Source organism: Ixodes scapularis, unplaced genomic scaffold, assembly GCF_016920785.2.
Source record: "Ixodes scapularis isolate PalLabHiFi unplaced genomic scaffold, ASM1692078v2 PGA_scaffold6__148_contigs__length_123643588, whole genome shotgun sequence".
NCBI lineage: Eukaryota > Metazoa > Arthropoda > Arachnida > Ixodida > Ixodidae > Ixodes > Ixodes scapularis.
This window is the reverse complement of record NW_024609881.1, coordinates 96,243,928-96,269,683: the sequence shown is the minus strand read 5'-3', so window position 1 is coordinate 96,269,683 and position 25,756 is coordinate 96,243,928. Positions and strand designations below refer to the sequence as shown.

General features: G+C 45.7%; 1 protein-coding gene across 1 annotated transcript in view; it reads left to right on the top strand.

The window, feature by feature from the left end:
• Positions 1–4,401: 4,401 nt before the first annotated feature.
• Positions 4,402–25,756, top strand: part of LOC121046762 (gamma-glutamyl hydrolase) — a 158,589-nt gene continuing 137,234 nt past the window's right edge. Inside the window, exons 1-8 of the mRNA XM_040501346.2 lie at positions 4,402–4,697; positions 6,652–6,766; positions 7,388–7,438; positions 12,707–12,791; positions 14,440–14,578; positions 15,933–16,039; positions 22,547–22,637; positions 25,178–25,324. Of these exons, the coding sequence (XP_040357280.2) occupies positions 4,559–4,697; positions 6,652–6,766; positions 7,388–7,438; positions 12,707–12,791; positions 14,440–14,578; positions 15,933–16,039; positions 22,547–22,637; positions 25,178–25,324 (874 nt within the window). The 5' untranslated portion in view covers positions 4,402–4,558. The remainder of the gene's footprint in view (positions 4,698–6,651; positions 6,767–7,387; positions 7,439–12,706; positions 12,792–14,439; positions 14,579–15,932; positions 16,040–22,546; positions 22,638–25,177; positions 25,325–25,756) is intronic.

The following is a 25,756-nucleotide window of genomic DNA, read 5'->3' as shown; positions in this document are numbered from 1 at the left end:
GCCTTAGTGGCAATTGTTTTGCGAAGTGATTAATCTGAACACGTAATTATGAAAGTTATCGTTAGAATCTATTTTTTTTTAACATAGCTTTGTGACAATAGAATTACGCTTTGATCAGTACCAATATAAGACGCAACACTATCTACACTTGTGGTAATGATTTTTTCGCATTTCGGCAGTACAACATATAGTTCTGCTTCCGTGCAATTTAGAAATCGCACACCTATCTAAAATCAGGGTGGCCATTGAAATAAAACAAAAGCCGGTGCTCCTGAAAAAAGAAAAGAAAAAAAAAAGCTGAGACTTCAATGATTGTTGATTGTATCGTGAACTGGTTAATTTCGTTTGTTTTTTCCCACAAGGAGATCGGACACTTTTTAGAGTGAGCAGCTTTATTTTTGAAAGCGCTGCTTCGCGGGAATGAAAAGTAGGCTCTGAGGGGCCGTTGTTTACGACGGAAAGCCATTCCGAATTCTGGTAGCTTATTTCGAAACAATATGACACAACACCATGAAATAAATTTATGGTATATTTCGTTTTTTTTTTTAGATGCGGAGCATCTCTTGCTCGGGTCTATGTCCCGCGGCGTCGTAGTCCGCACTCACACTACGCATGCGCAACTCTCCTCCTTCCCTCTCTCCAACAGCTGCGCGTTACTCTGTCCGCGCTCTCTCTCTACCAGCTGCGTGCACTTCGCGTGCGTTCGCTTCTACTCACACCGCGCGCGCATGCGCAACTCTCCTCCTCTAGTCACCTCTCCTTCAAGTGTCGCTGCGCGCGTTCAGTTCACCGCTGTTGACTCCACTCCGTTCTTCCGATGAAGTGTGATGGAAGCAACAGTCCCGTCAGTTAGTGGGTTGGCGCAAGCAAGCGTCAGCACCACCCCACAAACTAACAGCAACGCTACGTTTACTGAATACAAAGCTGCGCAGCGAAGGGTACGCGACGCTGAGCGCAAACGCTTCAAGCGAGCGGCAGACCCTGAACTACGGCAACGAGAAGCGGCGTCCATTCGTCAACGTCGAGCGGCGGATGCTGAACTACGACAGCGTGAAGCAGCGGCGGTTCGAGAACTTCGAGCAGCAGAACCTGAGGTTCGGGACCGCGAAGTTCAACAACGTTCCTAACACCGTTAATAACACCGTTAATAACGATCCGCGATGCTCCGCATCACCCCATGGTTCCCCTCAGGAAGATGGTGTAATTTTTTAATGGCGATATCAACAATCTACATGCTATTTGGAAATCGGATCGTCCGAAAAATCTCGCAACACGAAATAGCCGAAATACCGAGCCAATTCTTTTTCCGAAGTAGAACCGGGCCGCGAAATGAGGCGTTCTCTGAAGCTCGAGATACATGGACGGCAGATTTTTCCGATACTACGTCCGATCCGATAGTCCAAACGCCGCTCCGAAATGCCGCACGCGACAGTTTGAACTTTGAGGCACACGCTTCCAACCAGGGATGGGCAAAATACATGCAAATATGTATTGAAATACAAATACAAAATACTTCGTCAAAATGTATTTAATTACAAATCTAATTACATTTCCAAAAAAGCATTTAAGTAAAAGATACAAATACGACCAAATGTATTTGGTCTATGCCAAATACTTTTCCAAATACATTCCTCAAAATTTTGTGTCAGCGACTTCAGGGCACCTGCAACGGGTTTCTGGGTCTCTCATTTTAATTTTGCATCGCACACTCGGGAGTTAGTGTGCGAGGCTCTAGTAACGTAATAGAAATATAATCACAAAAAATGTAATCAGCTTGGACGTGATAGGTGAAAAAAGTACAAAGCTTCAAGCAGCTTTTTTTGTCGATTACATTTAGGTATAGACCAACAAAGAACCGAGATGACCAAGACGCGTAGCACTAGCCAGAGAATTTTTTATTGTTGGAACTCACACCAGTTGCGAAAATCTGGACGACCCGCGCATTTAGAATGTTCCAGGCAAAAATATGGATGGAAATCAGGCTGGAAAGCATCACAAGTTCTCACAGGCACTTATTTAGCCTGTCTTCCTGTGAACGTCGATTTCGTCACTATTCTTGCCCTGGACTAGCACCGTAATCACGAAGTCACTAAACGCTTGTGCTTGATTGAGAGACACTGCATTCGGTGCAGAACGTAGTTTTCTTCCTGCTCTGGACACGTCTTAGGATGAGCAAAATGGGTCGTGGCAATAAATTAGAGGGATGTATATTTGCCCACAAAATTGTATTTAATTACAATTGTATTTGAAATACCCGCGATTTAGTATTTAAATACATACGTAAAATGCATTACCCAATTTTTAATTAAATACAAATGCAAAATACACAAAGTATTTGAAATACGTATTTCAAATACTTGTATTTGGAATACTGCCCATCCCTGCTTCCAACCTTGCATGCGACAGGACGATCATCTCGGCTCCGTCCAGGCCCAAGCGCTCCAGCTAGGTCCGCGTGGGAGAAATCCCGGGGATTTCTCCCCGTCACGCGCGTCTCGCGACGAAAACGTCATGCTTTGCGATGTGTAAAATCCTCGCGTTTTCGTCTCGTGATGCGCGCGTGCCGGGGAGAAATCCCCGGGATTTCTCCCTCGTGTGAATACCCCTTATGGGGTATCCACACGAAGGAGAAATCCGCCCCTTTCCTCCGCGGAGCGCGCATCACGTGAGACATACGTCATCCCTTTTTGACGCCTCGCTGTCCTTGCGCCGCCGTTCTCCTCCGTGGCGGAGGCGGGGACGCTACGTGCTGTCAGCACGAAAGCTCCGCAGGTGCTCGCGGCGGAGCCGGGGACGGAGTTTCCCGGGATGTTGACGTCACGACATCCGTCCGCGGAGTTCTCCTTCGTGTGGATACCCCTTATACAGGGTAGATCTCCGGTCCCAGATTGACGGTTGAGCTCGCACGAGCGCAGTTACGTGCTCGTTCTCGCTAGCGCGTGCATTCTTTGCTGGGTCAATCTTTCTCGAATGGGCCAGCGGGATTCACGCGTCCGGCTTCCCGTCGTCCGTCCCGTTTGTTGGACGTCAGTGCACTATATACTTCGAATTGAAGTTTTTGGGTGTATCATGGGGCAAAAGGTGTACAACTACACTTTTTATTTTCTGGTTGTGTTGAGACAGCAGCTTTAAACTATACTATTAATGCCCTGCTTTGACCCTTTAGTTTGTTCTGTCGTACTTCTAATAGCTATGACTTTGTAGGTGCGGCTTAACTATTCCAGTCAGGTCCGTATATAGAGAGAGTTCGATTGGAGGAGCGGGCATGGACAGGGCATGCACCAGACGCAGAAAGAGGGCGTGGCATGCTCTCTCCGCCAACCAGAAGCCGAAAGTAATCCCCTTGCGGTGGTAGCGAGAAAAAGTTTTAATAAGTGCGTAGGGGTTAAATGTAGTAAACTTTCACGTTTGAAAATATAGTGCACGTGATGTTTAGATTACGATCATGCAAAAATATGTGAGAATTGAATGTGCCGCTCGAACACTGTTTTGCTCGGACGTAGTCTCACCGCTCGGACGGCAGATTCCCGGCCCTCGGCGCCTGGGATGGGAATTCCATCGACCGTTCTGGTAGTCGAGCACGCTTTTTATATCTTCTATATCTTTATATACCTTCCGAATTCGTGAAGACTCCCTGGAACACGCGCAGCCCGCTTTCGGCCAAAGGTGCCTCCTCGTTTGCCTAGAGTACTTCCCAAGGAATGGCCAAACTCTCTCTATATGCGGCTCTGATTCCAGTCAAGCCGTCCCCGTCTCTATCACCAAGCTTCCCTTCCATTCTCGGTTTTGTACCTCGGGTCTTTTTCCTGAACAAAAGTTTAGTTGATCGCATAGGTATTAAGCCTTTTTCTTATTTTTTGCATCACATGACACCCCCCCCCCCCCCGTCCTTTTTTTTTTATCTCTTACGCCGCTCCTTTTTTAGGTCAGTCAAACAAAACTTCGTGTCTGGCAAGTTTGGCACGCCTGTTCCCACGGCCACTATTAACAACTCTGACGACCTTTTGAGACACGACAAAATAAAATAACGGACAAGACGCCACAACATCTCAAAAGCAGCTGGGGCAATTATTCACAAGGGAATGGCAGTATGTAGCCGTTCACGCGTACAGAAAAAAAGGAAGACAAAAGACATGCAGCCGCAAAAACATTTTGTCGTCTTGTACGTTATTTTATTCCTCCCAGTTTCAAGGTTTATATTCTGATGTTTCGTAACCAGCTCGGGGGCCTGAATGCTTTCGCTTCCGGCATGTAATCCCCCCCCCCCCCCCCCCCTTTTTTTTTTCTGCTTCACGTTTCGGCCGCTAGGTCACGGTAGATTTTTCTGCACACTTGGATGTACAGAACCTTCCCCCCCCCCCCCCCCCCCTTCATCTCTTCTCTTCTTCACGCCTTATGCGCTGGGTGGCGTTGCCTCCCCCGAAGCTGCGAATAGCAGGGAGGCTAGAGGGCACGCAAAAACGCTCGGAAGTTGAGAGTCGTCTCCCACTATGGACACTCTGAAAACCGCGATACGCGCTATCACCGCGTCGGCGCATATATATATAGATATCCGTTCATGACGGAGGGTGAAGCGGTCGGCTCTCGGCGCGAAGAACAGAGTCCTCATATCGCTGCGACGATGTTTTGGCGCGGAATACTGCTCGCGTTAGCGACGATCTCGTCTTCGGTATCTGCAACAGACAGGCCTATAATCGGTGAGTGCATAGTCTGTTCGCTTCTGCGATTGGGTTCGAAGCTCTGCCGACGTTGGACGGCGCGAACGGCTCTCTAAAAATATCAAAGGGACCGATACGTTTAGTAAGTGAGGACACAAAAAATGCTGTCCGGCAGGCATAGGGGGGTGTCACCGTTGATTTCAAATGCTGAGTGAGCACTGGATTTAGCCGTCACCGGGAACTATCAAATTGCTTCGATGGATGAAATAATAGGGGTGTTAACCGAAATATTTGCGATACCGATGGTTGGTAAATTCACTGACAGAATAATGAAAAGAACCAAATGCGTCCTTAAAAAAAAAAAGAAAAAAAAAAACGAATTGAAGGTGAATTTTGGCGTATTTTTATCCCGAGAATCTGAATATCACGTTCGTTTTCCCCGCGAGGAAGCACGAAAAATCACCGACCAGTCATCACGTCATACTAGGATCTTTAGACCGCCAAGCGCGTGTCGTTCGTGTGGGCAGCGCATGCAATTGCAGGCTTACCGGTTATATCTCTGCGCACTGACGCCAGTCGTGACGTCTAAACCGCATGGCGCGTTTTTGCTCGCGATTTATCAAAGCAGATTAGAAAAGGGGGGGGGGGGGGGGGTGCTTCTTGAGAAAGATCGGTTTGCAAATTTTAAAGAGCATTGAATGACACGTACGAAACGCGATGAGTTTATGAAACGCTGCAGAGTGGCATTCGGTGTTACGATTCCATTTAAAAAAAATACAATGTAAAGGGCAAACGGTCTACGCTTTCGGACCCGAGTGTACCCGTCCTGACGTCAAATTCGCAATAACTGTAACCGCAAATTTCTAGTCTAAGGATGAGCATTCAATCTAGGAATCTTGCTGCGCTAAAACACAAAAATCACTGCGTCAGCAAGCAGCTAGTGCATCTTATTGAGTTCATAATTATTTTTTGTTTCACATGTATGTTTCTTCTTAAAATCATAGCAGATGCTTACAACCCCAGTAACACTAATCCCTAGATGATTCTTCCAATAAACACATCGTCTGATGTGAGAATTTAGTATATCTATGAATCTGTTAAAAAGTGATAAATTATTAAACACGCAAAGCTTTGGAAGGCGACTTCATAAAAACTCTACATTCACACCAAGGAGAGAGTAACGGCGTTTCTTTTGAGCTCATGGAACCCGATCTTTTTTAGCCTTCGTAACGAGTAACGTAGTTATTTACTTTGGTAGTGAGTGACTAGTAACTGTATTTAGTAACGTTTTGAAGTAAAACCTACATGTCTGCACTAGTAATGTAAAGGACTTCGTTAGTGAATTTGTTTGAGGTTGTGCGAACTGGAGTCTGTCAAATACGATTTTAGAGATTCAAGTTCATTTGAAGACGCGTGATGACCTAGAAGCCACCACATTCATCGTTTCCTCGGACCGACCATTTTTGTCTGCTGGGCCGTGTATTCGTTAACAGTGTTTGAAATCGGGCTAGTTGGTTTTTTATGCTTTTATTAAACTGCGCTGCAAAAACTGCACGCAAGGAAACTGAACCAAGAACTAAGTGACATACGGAAACTGCGCTTATTTAATTCTGTCTGTTCCGTCGTCTTTCTCGTCACAGTGTCGTTACCTGTAACCTTTCGCTGCTCAGTTTAATCAAAACTGTGAATTGTGTTTCGAGCATTCGCAATAGCACACACTGGCGAAATATTGTACGCTAATGCATCCACTGCGCTGCGTTTGTTTTTTAATTTCTTTCGAATTTTCATTGAGTCAATGCCTTCCCGATAGCAGAGGCCGTCATTCTTAATGTACTCAGAAATTCCGGTGGCCTCCATTTTCTCATTTAAGTGTTACGAAAATTGCTTATAGCATTTTAATGAAATAATCTTAAGATAAAGGTCGCTGCCATTTTATCAACGTGTCTTTCACGCGCTTTCCGTATGTGACCAGCGTGACCAATTGCTTTTCCAGGCATCCTTGCGCAGCGATATTATGGCCGCGGAAACTTCAGCCAGAACGCGACTTACATCGCCGCCTCCTACGTCAAGTTTGTGGAACTGGCCGGGGCTAGAGCAGTGCCTGTCTTGTGAGTACCATTCATTTGTATTACGTACACTGCATCTCGTGCCTTTCATACGCCCGCGTTGGTTCTGAATAATGCAACCTCTGTTCCTCTTGTCAATAAGGATAGATAAGGCTGATACGGATATTAAGCCCACCGAACCGCGTCTTTTGGCGCGTGGGGTAAGGAGTGATCACATGTGCGACAAACGCGGCGAAGCTCCGCCCCCCCCCCCCCCCCCCCCCCCCCCCACACACACACACACACTCCTGTTTGATCTTGGGTGGTGGCGGTGGTGGGGAACAGATGACATCTGGATTGTGATTGCCTCGCTTGTCAACGAGCGTCTGGTACTTGTTCGTCGACAAGAGCAACGTAGCGCTTGAGAAATTAAAATGCTAGCCTACACTACCCCGGTTCGTTCTCAAATGGAATACGCATCATCGATTTTATCACCATTTCAACAATTATCTCTAACGAACTAGAAAAAATTCAAAAGATCAGTAAATGCGTTCAGGCTATATTAAACGAAGTTATTTAAAGGCGCCTCTGCAGGTGCGAGCGCTTATAACTATTTATGGTTGATATTGCATTTTGATGTGGTAGCAAACTGTACTTAATTCCGATTTTCATTTTCTGCTGCAGCATCAATGAACCTGAAGACTACTACGTCAATCTCTTTAACGCCGTAAACGGGTAAGCTAACGAGTCTTTCACACAATAATATCTGTAGATATAGTAAAATTACAAATAGTAGTAATTTATTTCTTCGAAAGGAAATAATACATTTGCGTGGTCTGTCTTCCAGCAGAGGTCGTCTTCGTGATCCTCTTTTGGGGAAAATAGAATATAACAGATGAAAGGAAGAAAAATAAGAAGAGATTATTAGAAATTAATATATGCAATTAAACTATTGTAATAACTTCTCGGTATGGGACATACCGTGGAACCATATTGTCTCGCCAATGTGACTTCAGGTACTGCCTCGTGATGAAAGAAGATTTCCAGGAACCTGCACGGGCGTACGTCGATATAATTTTTTTTGGGAGGTTACCGCATGAAAATTTGTTTTTAAAAATCTTTCGGGGAAGAAATGAATTTTGGGAGACGGATTTAAAGGGAAGCTTAAACGATTTTAAACATGAGATAAAGCACCCGAGCCTTTTTAATTAAACCCCAGCAATCACGAATATCGTATTCGTTTGTTAATTTTATCCTCGGAATAACCGGGAAACCGCCTTAAAAATGGTGCTGAAGCCACGCCCCTCCGAGGCAGAGAAAAGGGGAAGAGAGGAGGAAGCCAATCAGGCGACATCAGAAAAGGATCAGGCTGGGGGAAAACACCGCGGCAGGCCGCGCTTTCCTCGCAGGCTGATTCTACTGAATTTTCGAGTTGTCATCGTTGTGCCGCTGAGGACTGCTTGCTTTTATCTGTTGACGGTTCGTGCTATTGACTCAGTTGCCTTACGTGCTGATTGTTTTCATGTTTGCTCACGGGTTTGCGGTTTTTTCGTGGAACTGAAACGGCAGACTCGCGCCGAAGCACGATTGCGTACTCCCTGTATAGCCGTAGGCTTGTACGAATACCGTTCGCCAGAGTTATTCCTCCCGCTTAGCGCCCTTTTTCACTCCGCAACACCGAGATTTCAAAGGGATGGGATTCCGCTAAGAAAATAGACAAGTTCGTGCTCAACAAGTACAATGTTTTTTCTTTGGGACGTGTTCCGGACGAAGCACATGAGAATAATGCACGTACGCGGTTGGGTCGAAGGAAGGCTCGTCAGAACCCCATTCTTTGCCGACGATTTCTGAAAGAAAGATGACAATCTAGCGCTTTCAAAGACGCACGCAAGGAGGAGACAAAACTAGGTAGGAATTATAGGTCGACTGTCCCAGGGAAAAGCTATTACGCCATTGGTTGTGTGCAGTGTGCTGGAAAAGCCACGATCATGTAGCTAACTAGCGGGCTTCCACACATTTTTGTTAATCGCCTGATATTAGTGCTTTCCCTTTTTTTTTATACCGCTGAAGTGGTCATACTTCCATGGGCGAGCTCCACTACCCAATATTGCATTTTTTTTTTTTTAATTTACTCCACTACCGAGGGAGTTTGGAGGGGAGGGCTTATGTTGTTATAGTTGGTCATGCAATTCGTCATGCGATTTTTACGGTGCAAGTTGTTTAAGCACTGACTTTTTTTTTTGAGTCGCTGATATTATTTGGAGGCACATATTATTTAAACGAAAACATAAACTTTGTTATATTTTCCTTCTATAGGTACTTATTCTCTCCAGAAGCGCCTTTCGCAAAGACAGAGCATGTGACATTCTGTTGTGAATTGGGTTCTTTTTTTTATAAGTTACGCCGTGTTTTCCATATAAAGTTCGTATCATGAAATGGTTCTTTTCTCCATGACAAAGAAATCAGACGATGAAAATGCACGGTGGTGGTCTGGTTCAGTCAGCAAATATTAAGAGAAATTTGTGAAAGCAGAGGCACAGGAAGCTTTCATGAATTCGACATCAAATTGATGGCTACCGGGGACGCATTACCGCTCTTTCTAAAAATGCAACCTTGTAATGACTCACGACAAACAAATAAAACGCCGGATATGGTACCACTATCACAAGGACGGCACTTTTGCCCAGCTATTCGAGTAGTCTAAGTTGCTGGGGTGGGGGGGGGGGGGGGGGGAAGGGAGGGGGAGGGAGGGAGGGGGGGAGGGAGGGAGGGGGGGAGGGGGGGACTTTGAAGCTTAAATACGCCAGGACATCGCGGTGGCAGAGCTGCGACTCTGTTTCATATCAGGGGAAGCTCTCCCGTCGCCAAAGCCGGTTAAACTATCCCTTCAAACCACTTCAGCCTTAGTGAACAATGCAGCCTGCACGTTGACGCGCCTAGCAGCTGCCGAGCATGAAGGCTGGTGTATGCTGAACTCTGATTCTCTGACGACCGTTTTAGGTAGCGTTACGCTAAACTGGCCTGACGCGTCCCGTCACTAGAGGGCTTTTGTACAGCGTTCCAATACCTCCGTTACCCCCATAACGATACCGGATAACGATACGATGCTTGTGCAAAGGCGGCGGCGGAGTACAGTGTATCATTATCCGCGTCATCGGAACGATTTACTAAAAACTTTCTATTATCGCTCCGTTTATTGTCCACGTTTTACGTTACTATAAGAAGCAGTCGGTAGGTTCCCGCACGGACGAATACGTCTATGCCGCGTTGGTATATCATTATGAGCAAGCGGTTCCTCGTGTCTGCCCGTATTAGTGCGGGGGTAATTCTTCTGCTTTGCCAACGGCTGGAACGCGCACTTTTTCACATTGAGGGTCCTCTGGACACACGCCCCTTTAGGATCCAGCGCAAGAAATTTGAAAAATGAGCAGCACCCAATTTGCAAGATCAGAAGCCTCGGCGCCAGTTACTTCCGGAAGCGACGGAGCAAGCGAGAATCGAGACGGTCCTTTTATGACGTTCTGGCGGGTCACGTGTGTGACTTGCCAATCGCGTGCCACTGCAGCGATGGCTTCCGGTTTCTTCGTTTTTTTTTTTTGCGTTTAGTGATAATTGATGTGGAACGGTTGTGATATTTGAACTCGGCAGGCACAAACACGTCAGAATCAACTGTTAGCTTTTTTTTTAAAGCTCTTCAGCTTCTTTTTAAACTGCTTGTTGAGCACCTTTCGTTCAGTGTCGTGGAGTGACCCCAAAAAATCTTGACATCCTGGGAAAAATAAGACTAGACAGTGTGATAATTGAGATACTAAAGTGCGTGAGTTGGTGAGTGGCTGAAGCCTACCGTAATCGCTTGATACCAGTCAGGAAGTGGGGGTTACAAACGAGGACTCCGCAATGTTATGGTGCCTGCAGGAACGCCTCTCCAACAGCGGTGTCGACCGCGTTTTCAAAAATGTCCCTCGCTTTTAGCACGATGACGTCACAAAAGTGTCACGCTGTCGCCCGCCATGATCCTGGGGGTGCCACAGCAGTGATGGCGGGTGTGGCAGACGCCCCCTCTGCTGCAGGTCGCATTCCAGCTTGAGAGACCACGGAAGAGGAAATGCTAGGAAACAATCCCGCTTCTACGCACTTTTTGCGCAATTTCTACGACCTACCACCGGAATCGCGACATCGGACAGCATGACACTCCGGCTTTTGTGACGTCATTTGTTGCCACTTCAGGAGCACTTTCGATGCCATGGGTGGAATGGGACGCTAGACATACCAATCAAAGGCACATTCCAGCCAACGAGTAATGCTGCATTTAACGCCTCGCATGAGAATTTGGGACTCCTTATCTTCGGTTGACTGAGTGTGACGTCATGTTGTCACGTGACGTCGCAGTAATACATCATACCATAACACCATGACATGATGGCGTCACATGACGTAACGGTGTCAGATGACGTCACAGTGTCACGTGAAGTCACTCCAATTGAAAAAAAACCCATAATCCTTGATATGTTGTGAAGCGATGTGCGAATAGTGGTTTGATTAAAATAGTGCTGCATCACTCATAGCCTTCGCAGTACCAAACAAACCAACGGCATACCGGTTCTCTTTGCAGTGTTGAAGTTAGGAAAGACGGTAGGCTTTTTGATTCCAAGCAGTATTCGTATACCCCTAGTTATGGGAGTCTTTAAGTGCTTTAAACCTATTCAGCGCCACAGACACCTTAGCTGTTAGAACCCCTCAGCCCTTTAGACCCTTCAGTTCTTCAGCCCGTCACCTCTTAATCCCTTTAGAGTCCTAAATGACTCTAAAGGTTTGAAGACCCTTTAGAGTCATAAACTAAACATTAAGCCGTTGAAAACGTCATTGGGCGCACTTTTTACCCATTGAGATTTACATGCACGTTGAAAATAAGTAAGGCGATTATAACCAGGGTGTACTCAAACATGGTTGCAAGCAGCTGTAGAGAAATGCGATCAAACCGACTCGTTGCAACCAATTTTTTTTTTGTCACAAAAATATCTTCAAAGATACTCACAATGTCACTGAGTGAATTCCTGAGATGAATGGTAGTCCAGTTCTTAAAACCAAGTTGGCATGTAACAAACACAGGCTGTCAGCAACACGTTTAGTGAAAATCAGAAACACAAAACCTACGCCCGGTGCCGTTGAGTGAGCCTTGAGCACGGACACCCTGTCGTCCCTGGTGCCAAGCACGGTGGCATTCTCAGCTTCGTTTTTGCTATCGCTGGGCCCCCTTCTGATGCCTGACAGATAGAGACACAAAATACAGGGCGCTGAAAGACCTTCTCCCGTATCTGCGTTCTGGGCTGCAGGCACTGCTCTAGGCAAGAAATTCCACGTGTGGGACGGGAGGCCGGCAATGAGCAACCGTTCGTTCCGGACGCCCGTTACAAAATTTGCAAGCGATTTTTCCCGACGCATTATTCTGAAGTGTATTGTCATCTCCCCTCACAGATCCGCTAGAACTATTTTCAAGGGGTCACGTGCTTTCGCGGGACCGATCGTGACTGACAAAACATACCTTTAAGAGAACTATGACGGGCCTCTCTGATTCCTCATAAATTCTTGAAGGGCACGTGGAAACCTCTCAGAAATCTTGTGAGCCCCAAATATAGTTTTTCAGTAGGGACGTGACATCGTGGCTTTTAGACAAAAAATTGTTTCGGCTAATTTAACGGAGGAATTTCCCAACCATTATGGCAATACAGGAAATACAAGTACAGTACACCTAAAGACCTGCTGCGAGACTACGTCAGTAAATGCGGTCACCGAAAAAAAACAACATGAATGCCAACGTATGTACTGAACACCGAGAACACCACCTGCCGCTCTTGCCACTCAACGAGAAAAAAGTTCGATGCATGTTAAGAGGGCATTTGTAGCCGTTTATGTATACTTAACACTGCATGCGTGCGCCCCCCCCCCCCCCCCCCCCCTTTTCTTGGATCGATTTTGCAGTTGACTGGATAACTCCATTTTCAGGATCTTGTTTCCTGGTGGCTCGGCTGATTTAGTCAGCTCGGGCTACAGCAGAGCAGGATCAATTCTTTACAAGCTTGCACTCCAGGTAAGAGTGACGTAGAGATTTGTTCAGAGTATACGGAGTTCCAAATTAAAGGAAACCTGAAGGTGTTAATGAATTTGAAAAGCTACGAAAACTTTTATTATAATCCTATAGCTCATACGCATCCAGTTTTTACTGTTCAGAGTGGAAAGTGATGGTGAATCTTGTAAATTTATCATGTGGGTCAGTTTTTGTGATCCAGGTTAACTAGCCGCCATGGTGACCGCGAGCAAACGTCATGCCGGCACACGATGTCAACAATCGTTATACACCTCCCTCTATCTAGCTTCATGGGTATCGAAATTCTGATCGATAAACGTTACTTCGGCCACTTTGTTTACGTCAGTAGCACACCATAAAACTGGAGCCACGAATATGCATGTTGGAGAACGTTGTCAATGTTTACTACAAGACAGCGCTATCTGTCAAATGCAGTCATCATCGCTTACACAGTTGTGTCACGAAAGCACATTAAATTTGATATATTGTTTCACGCAATGGTAAAACTGAACTACTCACAACTAAAAAAAAAACAAAAAAAAAAAAACTGCGTTCAACAGAAACGACTCAATAAAAATTCATAGTGACAAAGTGATTGAAACTACAATGCCACCCTTCTGAGCGCAATAATGAGCCGTACTTTTCGCGATCCTTCTGCGTCCAGTTTTGAAATCGAACGACAAAAATGCGAAAACTTTTTGAGTAATATTTAAACAGCGTTTCCTCTTTGCAAAATGTTTGAATTAATTTCGCCTCTAAAACTACCTTTAACGTTTTCTTGAAAACGGTAGTCGCCACACGAGCCATCTATCCGTTACTTCAAAAGTTAGAAAACAGTTTTTGGTGATAAGCACATCCAACTCATGCTGATGATTGTTCCTACATCTACTGTACGCCGAGCCCCATAGAAACACGGTAAGCGACTTCCGTGAAAATGTAATTCTATCTTTAAAAATTGTTTAAATTATAAAGAATCGCCCCAACTCTGCATATTTAACAGTACGTGGTGCGGGCCAGCGATTTACTGAAGGTGGAGTAATGTGTAGGTCTTGTCCTCTAAGATAGCATTGGACACGACCCATCGTATTTTCCGAGAACGGGTTCCTATTTCAAATGTCCGTTTTATTAGATGGCTGCAGCATTAAGGAACAAAGGAAACCCCGCAAAACTCGACTCTCCTATTAAAAATTTGGCCGGTATGATCCATAATCTATAATGCCAGATGAAATAACCTCGTGGAATATATATTATGAACATTTTTCTTGCAAAGAACATAAGTTTGATCCGATGTTAGGCCCTGGATGTCTACCACACTTTGAGTGTTAGATGACGTAGATAACATTGCCTTCTTCCCCTTGTCTACAATCGCTTTCCAACTAGCAAAGTTTTAATCAAAAGTATGTGGCGCACAGCAGCAGAAAATATTTCGTGTGGTTTATGTTTAATGCGTGTATAAGATGTGAGATTTTTTTGGAAACCTATAAGAGTGTAAACTCTTATAATAAAGCTACTTGGTTTTCAGTTGTCTTCATATGGGTCTTTCATATGCTAATATGGGATATGGGTCGCGGGGGACCATATGGTGTTTTTTCATTAGTGTAGGGGTATTATCAAATTAATCGTAGAGAAAATGTTTTTTTATCTTTTTCAGGCGAATCACAATAATACCCACTTCCCACTTTGGGGAACGTGTCTGGGATTTGAGCTGCTCACCACATTGACTGTTGGCACGAAAGTTCTACAGGCCTGTTCTTCGAACGACCAGGCGACGAGCCTCAACATGACGGCAGGTAGGCTGTGGTGGTTCGCTATACTGCATCAAATCTACAGAGAGGAGAAAATAAATCCATCCCCTTCTGAATGAACTAAAACAAATAGGGTTTGCATGCTCCGACACTAACCTAGCACGAAGGTGGTGCTTGGCGGTGATCTTTTTGAATGAGAAATGGGGAGCATGTCTCAATCGGAAGTTTACAACTAATACACAATATTCTTGCATAAAAAATATGTTTCTTTCGCTCCGATGAGAAAAAGTGCAAGCGTTTAGTACGTTTGTTTTTAAAATATACAAAAGAAAAATAAACAGAAGAAAATTATTCAGACGTGGATTCTGTTGTTTGTTTGCAGAATAAACTTTCCCAATGGCTCACAAAAGTGCCTTTTTACTTTTAATCTACAAATGTTTAACTTTGTACTGCAGTCATAGAAGTATTTTTATTGGTAACTTTTAAATAAGAAGCTAATTTATATGGCCATTTCAAAAAAAAAAAAAAAAAAGCGAAACGCATTATGCCTTTGTGGTAAATTACAGTGCCGGACCTTATGAAACGGATAGTTAAGACTTATTTAAGATTGATTAGGTCTGTTTGGCCCTAGCTGTAGAGCGAAGTTCGAAATGCGGCTCACAGGAGTTCACGTCATCATCACGTTTTGTTGTGAATTGTTTCGAAGGAAAACAATTTCTTTTGAACAGAATGGCCGTGGCCATTCAGGTCGAATAGGGCAAGACCTTCTAGATTGAAAAAACCCTAGTGCTGATATAGATGTTGTCATCAGCGAAGGCCAACGCTGTAGGCACACATTGGACACGACGATTGCGTCAACGTTCCGCTACACCTTGAGTCAAAGCCGTCTGCTGACGCAGGACTCGTTTGTAATCTGTATCCAGCGTTGGCCTTCGTGCTTGATGCAAAAATGACGGACTAAGGTCTTGTCTTCTAGGTAGTGTTAGATGGGGCCACACCTTAGGTAACAAGACCTGTAGTGCTGCATTTTGTGACGTCACTTAGCGGAGGCCAGCACGGGGCACAGGTTGGCCACGAGTGCTGCGTCATAGTTTGGGCTAGGTCTCGTGTCCAATCAGTGAGTACACGAGCTTCAACCAAATGCTGACGCAGCCGGTGACGTAGAAAAAGTCAGCACTCTTGCCGTTATCTAAAATCTGTTTCGCAAGGCAGTGTCGGGAGGGGCGCATAGTCGTCCCGACAACAGGGAGGACTATATGCGCCCCAAGAACCCCGACATAACGCATAGTTCTACAAGTGTTCGATGTCCTAACATCCCTTCAATGTTCAGAAATCCATTTTTGATGCCTGGGGAAATGCCACGAATGAGACGTCAACACGGGGTTGGTTGGTGGTGTAGATTTCAGGAGAAGCCGGCTATACGACAGCATTCCGAGAACGCTGGAGAAAGCGCTGCGAACCACTCCCATCACGTACAACGCTCATAGCTGGTGCCTGACGCCCACGGTAAGGACCTCTGTGCTGCTAGCCTTGGTTGAGCCAGCTGTTCTATATAATTGATCAACTAACGCTCAGTCAACCGCATTTTGAGGTTTGTAATGATAAGAACCAACAATGTGTGGCGTCGTAAGTAGTCATACTTTGGTGTATGCTCGAATATACTATTGACGCGAGAAGTATTGCCATTTTACTGTTGTGAAATTGGTGCTATTTGTGATGCGCAAGTGTATATTGTAAATAACGCGAGGAGAATCGTGCCGCCATGAAACATAAAAAATGAATTTGCACTTCTTCAGTTATTCCAGCCTTTCTCGGCCACCTCGGTCGGTTCGAAACAAAGCGCCGGCCTACGGATTTTTAGGTGACGGGTTCGAATCTCGGTCGAGGTGCCCGCAATCTGACGGAGGCTTATTGCGGAGAAAGCGCCGTGTAATCGAGCTTTTGTTTGCACGTCTATATATCGCCAGGTGTCTAAATTTATCCTCAGACCTCCGCTGGCTCGTGCCAGATGCCCGTCGTTAATTTGGCACGTAAAACCCCCAAATTTGGTTTGGTTCAGCCATTCTGATCATTATATTAAGAAAGCATTTCTGATCTTTATAAAGCAAGCGTGTAGGTTAGCTTGTTTAAGACTGACCTTGCAAACCCTTTAGCGGTAAGAACAACTTAATAAAAAAAATGTAAAAAAATATCTAAATTTGGAGACAACGCTATAGGCGGGCGAGCTGGCAGTTAATCGAAATTAGAGCACAGCACGGGCCCGGGCCAGCCAGAAGAACCGAGCTCGGCCTGGCCCACGGGCCGGGCTCTGGCCCGGGAGCAAGCATTTTCTCGGTCCCGGGCCGGGCGCGGGCTTGAACAAAAAAACTTTTCGGCCAGTTTCGGCCAGTTTCGGCCCGGGTTGGCCCGGGCTGTGCCTGGGCCGTTGTGTGTCGCAAATTCTAAGTTGTTGATAACAAAACATGTGCTCATTGATCTTTTAGGTTCAATGAAAACAAAAATGTGAAGTGCAAAATCGCTACGACGCCGCTTACAAAAAAGTTTTGCATTTGGAAAGCTTTTATGTGGAAAAAAAGGAAACGTATATATGGACTCAACCACCATAGTGTGAGAGTGCGGGCAAGAAAGCGAGGGCACTCCGGTCGCAGGATCATGAGTGTACTTTTCCTCTGCTTTGCAAGAAAAAAAAAAAAAAAAAAAAAAGAACTGGACTTTTACTTTGCACGTTGGAAGTTCGAGTGAAATTTCACTCTGACTTCCATTTTCTTCTCGCTAGGGGCACAGTCGGTTCAGAGCCCCCGCGCATTGCACGTTCAAGCACCACATGACCGTGTGCGGGAATAAAAATCGTTCCTCAAGCCCCTCTGCCATGTTGCGTATCTCACAGAGTTTTCCAGAAATGTGAGCGAACCTTCAACACACTTGATCCATGGCAGGGCGCTGGCGTTGAGGCTTGGCCCCTCTTCTCCAGTCATCGTTTTATCCCTCATGACGTGCGAAACCCTCTTGAAGGGGTACACACACTGCTCAAGAACGATACTTAAAAAAAAAGAAAATGAAGTCAATTTCAGGTATTTTTTTTGGCGGTTGATCTGGGCTCCAGGCACGTCCCAGGCAACGTTGCCCAAATTTCAGTCGAGACCGGCGCTTGTGTGCCGCGCAAATCAATTAAACAGTCGCGGTAATGATCGTACCGGGACCGATTGTCGCGACGCCTCGAGAGTTGCGGGAGAAGCCAGGAGAAGCGGGGTTCGCGTGACGTTGCGGTTCCTAGAAGCACGACGTCACAAGAGACGCGTCAGCGATTGGTCGAAACGAGATACGTGCCCCCGGTCACGTTTTGGTTCGCAATTTTTATGAACACTGTTCCAATTTCTACTCGAATAACCGTGAAAAGTATAAATCGGACCGGAAGTGATTAATAAACCGCAAATAAAAGAGCATAATTATTTTTCTTTTTGCTACGCTGGACGCGAAACGGGGACCGAGCAACTATGGACAAACAAAATAAATAATAAAAAAAGAACACAGCGGGGAGCACGCGGGAGACGTTTGGTTTTGGTTTCAGATGTCGGTGTCGTCTTTACTTTGGGAACACGGCACTCGAAGGATTCTGCAAAGCGATAGCAATACCAAATTTGTGCTCTGTAGAAAGCTGTTCAAACGGTCGACTGAAGACCCGTGATCGTTCGGGCGCCGCGAGTTTTCACGTACTCCGAAGCGGTGAGGCATTGCGAAGTCGCTGGTTGAACAGCGTTGTCTTGCGTAGAGGTCTTGGCATTGGCAATGGTGTCAGAATTTGTTCCCTACATTTTTGGCCAGAAGACTTAGAACAGCATATTCAGGTTAGCCGGAGCCTAGGCATAGGTGCGAAGCGACCCCGGACGAGGAAGGACGTCATTCCTTCTATTGCACCACCCGGTTAGTCCCCATCGTCCACGCAGGAGCGGCGACGAATCACGGTTAGTGATTCATCGCGTTGCGGTGGCGTAGGGTAGGCTGGGCGCCGACGAATCACTCTGGGTCGGCGACTGAGAGGTCGACGGCAATTCTTAAGCGTTCTCGTAGACAGGCATTCCAAAGTCCCGCGTCCTTTGGAGCATCTCACGTTCCGTTGGTGTTAGGTCACTCAACGAAAGCCCGAACTCGCTCGCAAGAGCGGCATTGTCGTCCATGTTGATAGGTCCGACGAAACGACCGCGCCTCTGCGTTGCTATAACCCACCGCGATAACCAGTTTCGGTCTCCTAAATGCTACCGATACTTACTATTCGCAATTAACGTCACTCTCTGCGTCACCTCCGTTTCCGAAGGTCCCGAAATGAGAATGGAGATAGTTCAGTTTCGGTTTCTTCAATTCTTTCGTAGGCATAAAAATACGCGTCACAATTGTCTATAAAAAATTGGGAAGTGTGCGAGGTTCCCAAGAAGGCTAAAAACACGATTAAAAAGTAATTAAAATCGTCTTCATTGTCTGTTTAAAGGGATACTGAACCGAAATTCTGAGTTCTCAAAATAATGCCACAGGAGCGTTGAACGGGACGATACGAACTCTAAAACATCACTTATACATCGATATCTCAAACAGATGGCCGTACTTTTGTAAAAGAAGGGCGCGATTACGCGAGGTCTTTGACGTCATTGTCCCCCGAGAGAATTTGAGAACGAGGGAAAGCGGCCTCGCTTCTCTCCTCCTCGCTTCGGTTCACCAGCTCGACGGGACGTAGCGAGGAGGAGGGGGAGTGGGGATCGTGACATGACTTGTCACGTCGGCCTCGTCGGCCGTGTTCAATCGCGCACTTCTTTTCCGAAAATACGGCGAACCGTTAGAGATATCGCTGCATGGGTGATGTTTTTGGTTTTTGCAGCGTCCCGCTTATTCGTCCAGCCTTGTTTTGTGAGCTCGAAATTTCGTTTCAGTATCTCTTAGACAATATAAATCACATCACAAAGATATTTTTTGTAAGTGATTGCTCAGAACACTTTAAAGTATGATGTAAAATTATATTGACCTTTGAAACGTGCACAACTCAGTGCAAAAAATTGCAGTGGCTTAGCTCGGCTATGCCAGGATATACGTAGCGTGAGCGGTTGGGCACGTCGCTCAGCCTCCTGGCGACGCCGCTTTGCTAGACGTTCCTCCCTTTGCTCCGGTGTCTCCGCAGCACGTTTAGCCTCTTTCTGTTCGTTCTTGCTACGCTCAACCGCTAATTGCCAGGCAACTACTTCGGGATCCGATGAGTTAAGCTTCTCCGCTCTTCTGCGCCGCTGGGCAGCAATTTCGTTCTCTTTGTCCATGGCTATACCACACTGGCAAACGCCCCGCTGTACGTATACCCGACTGATACCTCTGCGCATGCGCACAAAATGAGAGGCGCTATCAAGCGGCTCCTGTGCAGCGTCAGACTTGTCTACTGCGCAACGGAGGCGCACAGCTGGGCACGCGCCGGCGCCAGTGCGTCTGCCGCGGCTATCACGTCATTCCTCTGGAATGCGCAGACCGGCGAGGCGCGCGCGGCGGCGGCAGCTCCGGCGCGCCAGCTGTGCGCCGTGTGACGTCACTGCTCCTCGCGCATGCGCAGCACTGCTCTGCAGGAGCCACGCGAAAATGCTCGACCTCGGCAGTGTAGCTCACGCTACAATAAGCTTAGTGAGCATAGCATAACGAAGAAAAGACGAAGTTTTCGAATTAGTGTCGCTTCACAACAATAAGTCGACCGTGAGTCATCTGGTTGCTCCCTCCTTGAAGGGGCACATGTGAGCAATGGAAGTAAGTCCATCGATGTATGACGTTGCGTAGATATATGTTGAGTCGATTGTTAATACTGATATAGAAAGCTCCATGTCAATATAACTAATTTTGAGGTCAAGACTAAGTTGCGTCATTTATGACGCTCACAAAATCATATATCCGGATCAACAGGTTTATGGGACGTCGGGCAGAGGCGCCTTCTGGAATAAGACCTTTTATTTCTGCGGCGCTAAACTTCATTTGCAAGTACACGAGCCCTGGACCCCGTCATCTTTCTACTTTGTATGTAGCTTGTCTGATAGTCAAGCCTCGCTATGGCAAGACCATGGTTTCCAGAGACTGGCGCCAGTACAACTACAAAGCAGCTGCCCCCCCCCCCCCCCCCCCCCCCCCCCCCCCCACAAACACACACACACTGTGGTCAGACTAGCATGGCTGGTTGCCAACACCTCGGCGTCACGAACTGCTGCTATGCTGTCGAGTTGGGTGTTACAGTAAACCGAAGCGGATGCTACGAGCGCCGTCGGAGTCAACGCAGTGCCGGGTGACAGTCATGTGACCTTCGGGAAGTGTTCAGCGACGCGCGGCGCGTTTAGTAACGTGATATGTATACTTCAATGGATTTGTTGGAATTTCTCAAACCGTCCGCTGTGAACCGTCGCAAAGTGAAACTAAGTGTCAGCGCGTGCCGGTGACAAAATAGAGCAAGATTGAGCAGTACACCACAGCGAACAAACGGGCACGAGCGGTGCTTCGTAGTTTGACAGTGTACGCTCGAGTTTGAGATCAAATTTGATGGTAAGGGGCGGTGGAAAACTCGTGAGTTATAGTCGCGAGGCAAAGCGGAAGCTGACAAAAGTGTCAAGAAGTTTAGATGAACCCCCTAGCCCACTTGACGTGTGTGACCTAGGGTGCATACATGTTTCCGCACCGCTTTAGGGTGGCGCCAACTTCTAGTTGCCCTTTCCCAGATCCTCTCCCACCGGCATTTTTTCCCACTTCTTATTTCGCTAGACGTAAACAATGTTGAGTTTCTGTAGTCTAGAAACACCGGCAACACTGTGAGGCCACTTCCGTTGCAGTTCATAAGAAAAGTCGGAAGCTCAGCGGGATGGCGGTCGTGGTGGCTGTCGCTCTCTTTATTTGGGTGTTTCATATTTTGAAGTTGCGAGTAGGAAGTGCGCGTTGTTTTTAACGAAACGCGAGTTTCCGCGACCAAATGGGACGCAACAGACCGGCATTTCATGCCGAAACCTCGCCGTCGGAACGTGGGCGGTGAGCGCTTTCTAGCCCTAACTAGGATTAGCGGCGTAGTCCGAGCGCACGACCGGCGAGTGTGACAAAATGGTCGACGAAAACATCGAAGGTTGCCATGGTAACGAGGTAGGCAACACTAGTTTGGCGGCCACAGGTATCACAAACGTTGTCGCCACCCTAAACAGCGGAGCAGCAGAAACATGTAGGCACCCTACTGTGACGTTGTTGAAGTATGAAACTCGCACGACCCATGTTTCATTATTAGTGATAGAGCAACGTGCGTCGTGCAGGGCTGGGAGTAGAATAAAACTTCTAACTGGATTAATCGCCACCCTTTGTATCGATTAAATAATTGATTTATTAGATTAGTTCATTTCCACGCATAATATTTTTTGAGTCATAGTTACATGTTTTTTATTTTGTTTTGTGGTAAATATGCGATGGCGCGATATACGATATGGAATATGAATCACCCTCGATGTGTAGTTGAGAACAGTCCAATCACACTTACACTCACAGAATACTACTTCAGCTTCATGAGGCAAAAACGTACCATCGATTGTTCACGATAGTCTATGCTGTGCTATATAAACTAACTCACACACCGCGTTGAAGATGGCCGAAATACGTATAACCTTCTGCACTTGTCAGAAGTTACAAATCTCGCCCGTATGCAGTTTACTTTAGGTTAAAATTTCACCTGAATTGTGCCCTTCATACAGTTGTACTCCTCCACGTCTTCGTGATGAAAGCGTTTATTTTTAATTGAGTTTGGTTCCTCAAGTTGTTACCGCTTAACCGGTGTAAAAAAATAATCGCGACCAAAACATTGATTGATTAATCGGTAGTTCGATCGATCAATTGTCCAGCCCTACATTTTTGAGCGAACATGACATGACCTTAACAGAATTACTCCTAGTCTCATATATTCCGATAATAACGTTAAGCGGAGTTGAAGAGATATTATTATGCAATAATATACGCGCAATTTTTTTTTTGTTTCAGAATTTTACCGCTTTTAGGTTAAACGGATTCTATAAGATACTCTCGACAAGCGTCGATAAGAACGGAACTACCTTCATTTCGTCCATGGAAGGTGAGTGATTTTTGCTCCGATATCATGCGTACTGACGCGAGATCGCTCTTTCATGGTTATCCGCCAGTGGCGAAATTCCGGACGTTTTCTTTCCAAGTTTTTAAGTTTGCGCTTACGTTACATTGTCTGCGATCGCACGCTTACGTTTCGCTAAAACGCTATGCAGAGGGCAACTTCGTCTGCTTCTTTTACAGGGGGTTGTGGTGACGTCAGAAAAACGCCGAGCTCTGATTGGTTCTGAATGGAGGATAGCGAAAAGACCTCAAGGCCGCTCGCCTTGAGGTCTACCCACTATCTTTCAATCGCAGCCAATCAGAGATTGGCTGCGATTGAAACGCAGGGTGTTGCGAGTCTCCATCTTGTTGTTACTCCGGAGCCAATCAGGTTGCGACGTCAACCAATAAGAGCGCGCAGAAGAACCAATCACGAAGCAAGAAGCGTGGTTAGGATAGACCACGCCCGGCGCTCCTTAGGTTGTCGATGACTGTTGTGAAGGTCGTGGTGCCCCGAAGTGTCCACCTGGGGCCGTTATATGCGCATTTTACTTTATTGCTTTTTAAAGTGTAATTAAGCATGACTCCAGATTGTCTCACTGAATATTCCTCTTTTTATTTTTAAATACTCCAGCGCCGCTGGGGCTGTCGGATGAGTGGAAAAAGCAAAATTTGAAAATGCAAAAAAAAAAAAAGCGAGAGAGGAAAATATACAAATTGATACAATATGCAATCATACGAGTGATAAATGCAAAATATCATGAGTAGTTAGTCGCAGAAAAAAAATGAAATTGTAGTGAAATGAGATCACCGGGCAACGAGCTCTAACTTACAATGAATCGAGGGAAGAGACTGTATTGAAACGAATTTCTGCGCGGTTGAACCGGGGAAATATTTAGTGGGTGGTAGTGCATTTACAAAATTTAGATACATATTGAATAGTGAAAACGTGAGGAGTTAATCAAACTGCATAGTAATGTTAGGCATTCGCTGCGGAAAGGGGATAAAATCTAAGAAAAAAAAGGTTAGAAGATAAATAATATGTCATACCGGCGACAAATAAAACGTACTGTTTTCTCGTGGATGGATTCAACCGCGTTAATATCAGGTTGTTTGTAAGGATTCCTGAAGATAGAGAAGTATTTGAGTATTGGTTGAATTAAGGTTTTGTAAATCATAAGTTTTTGTTTGTGCGGCTGAACGTCAGGTACGTTGCAGGTATCCGTGTTTAAGTGACATGTTACACGTGAAATGGGTCTTTTAGCAAGATATAGTATGCTTAAAAAAGACCCAAATCCCTACGCTCAAACACATACTTTTGAGAGAAAACTTTTCCTATGAATATGAGAATATAGAGGTAGATCAGCGCCAAGAAAATTAATTTTCCTGAAATTTATTTTAATTTGCCAGGATTTACACCACGCGCAGAGGCAAGCAAGAGACTCGTCAAGAATTTGATTCTGAGACAAGTTACTTGTATAACACAAACGTAGTCGTCGGCGTTTAGACGTATTGTAGTGGTAATGTTATATAGGATATCACTGATATAATAAAAAGGGAATATGTCCATCACCGACCTTGCGAGACAGCTGATGACACATCCGTATTTGCAGAATTGAATGAATTGAAACTTACATATGTGAGCGATGCGAAAGGAAACTAGATATTCGGTCAACCAGGGAAGGATTTTTTTCATGGTGTTAAGCTTGTGTAAAACATTTGTTCGAGGTACTGTGCCGGAGGTCTTGTATAAATAATATTATATTGCGACAGTTTGATTATCAGTGTAGAGGTCATGACAAATAACATGAGCGGATTATGTAATCTGAAAAATGGTGCTGAACACACGTCAAAAACCCAGTTGCTAATCGTATAAAATATTGTGAACTTTAAGAAACTCAATGATGAACTTGTAGGTAATGTGTTGCATATGAACTTTCGTAAATGTGAATTTAGGGTAATTGGTTTGTATTTTGAGATTAAATGTGTGTTTTCTGATTTAGACAGAGGAACGAATTTCGCTAGCCTCCATGACAAAGAAACATTGGCTGCTGAGAACAATGTTTGAAAAAAAAAAGAAGAAGAGATATTTACTAGTCCAAAGGGAGTTGCGAAGAAGACAATAATCGTGAATATCGTCTTGACCGGAGCGTTATTAACTATTTTTTTTAGTGAAACAAGGTTTAGCACACATTGATTGCACAGAGTTACTTCATTCATTCAAGAGTGAGTCGATGAAAAAGGAGGTGTATTGGAATGACCAGAACATATATATAATGTTTAAACTGCCAGTCAGCCGGCGCTCTAGATTGCGAGCACAGGCCAGACACGCGAGTTGATTAGAAAATTACAAAATGACACGATTGACTACGGAGAGTTAATAAGATGCCTTAGACACGTCCTTCTATAGTCAGTAACTAGAGAAGGAATTGATTCCACTATTATTTTAACGTAGTTAAGCCTAGACTAACATTATATACGATAATGAGGTGTAGCAAGGCACTTAAGCGTGTTCTAATGTTCGAATGTTTTCGTTTCCATCGCCAGCTATCTCGTATCCGTTCTATGCGGTCCAGTTCCACCCCGAAAAGAACAGCTTCGAATGGAAACTGGACAAGCGTCATCAGAACATTCCCCACAGCGTGGATGCGACGAGGCTCACTCAGTACATGGCAAACTTCTTCGTCGGAGAAGGTAATGACATGGTCGGACGATATAGTTATTTTTTTTTATTTTCGTTACATCCGACTAGTTTGTTTAGCATCCTATTCCGCCGATGAATACAACGTTGTGCCGTCTTGGCGGTGGGCGTAGAAGTTCCGTGGAGTGTCATTGTAGTCGCGACGTCCCAGCTGCCGACTGCCGTCGCTTCCGTCAAGTGTCGAGCAGGAGGGCGACTTGCAGAAGAACAGCCAGGCGACTGCTTGATCCACCACCGCTACCGTCACACCGCCAGGCACGCGGCCTGCGGCAACGTGCCACTTTCGTGACGTCACCAGGCGGAAATCGAGGGACCACTTTTTTGACGGCGGTAAACACACCAGTCGCCGCAGACGCGTTTCAGGCAGCGTGGTATGACGTGAAAGGTGGGCCGACGCAAAGCAAAACGTTTGAACATTGTTAACG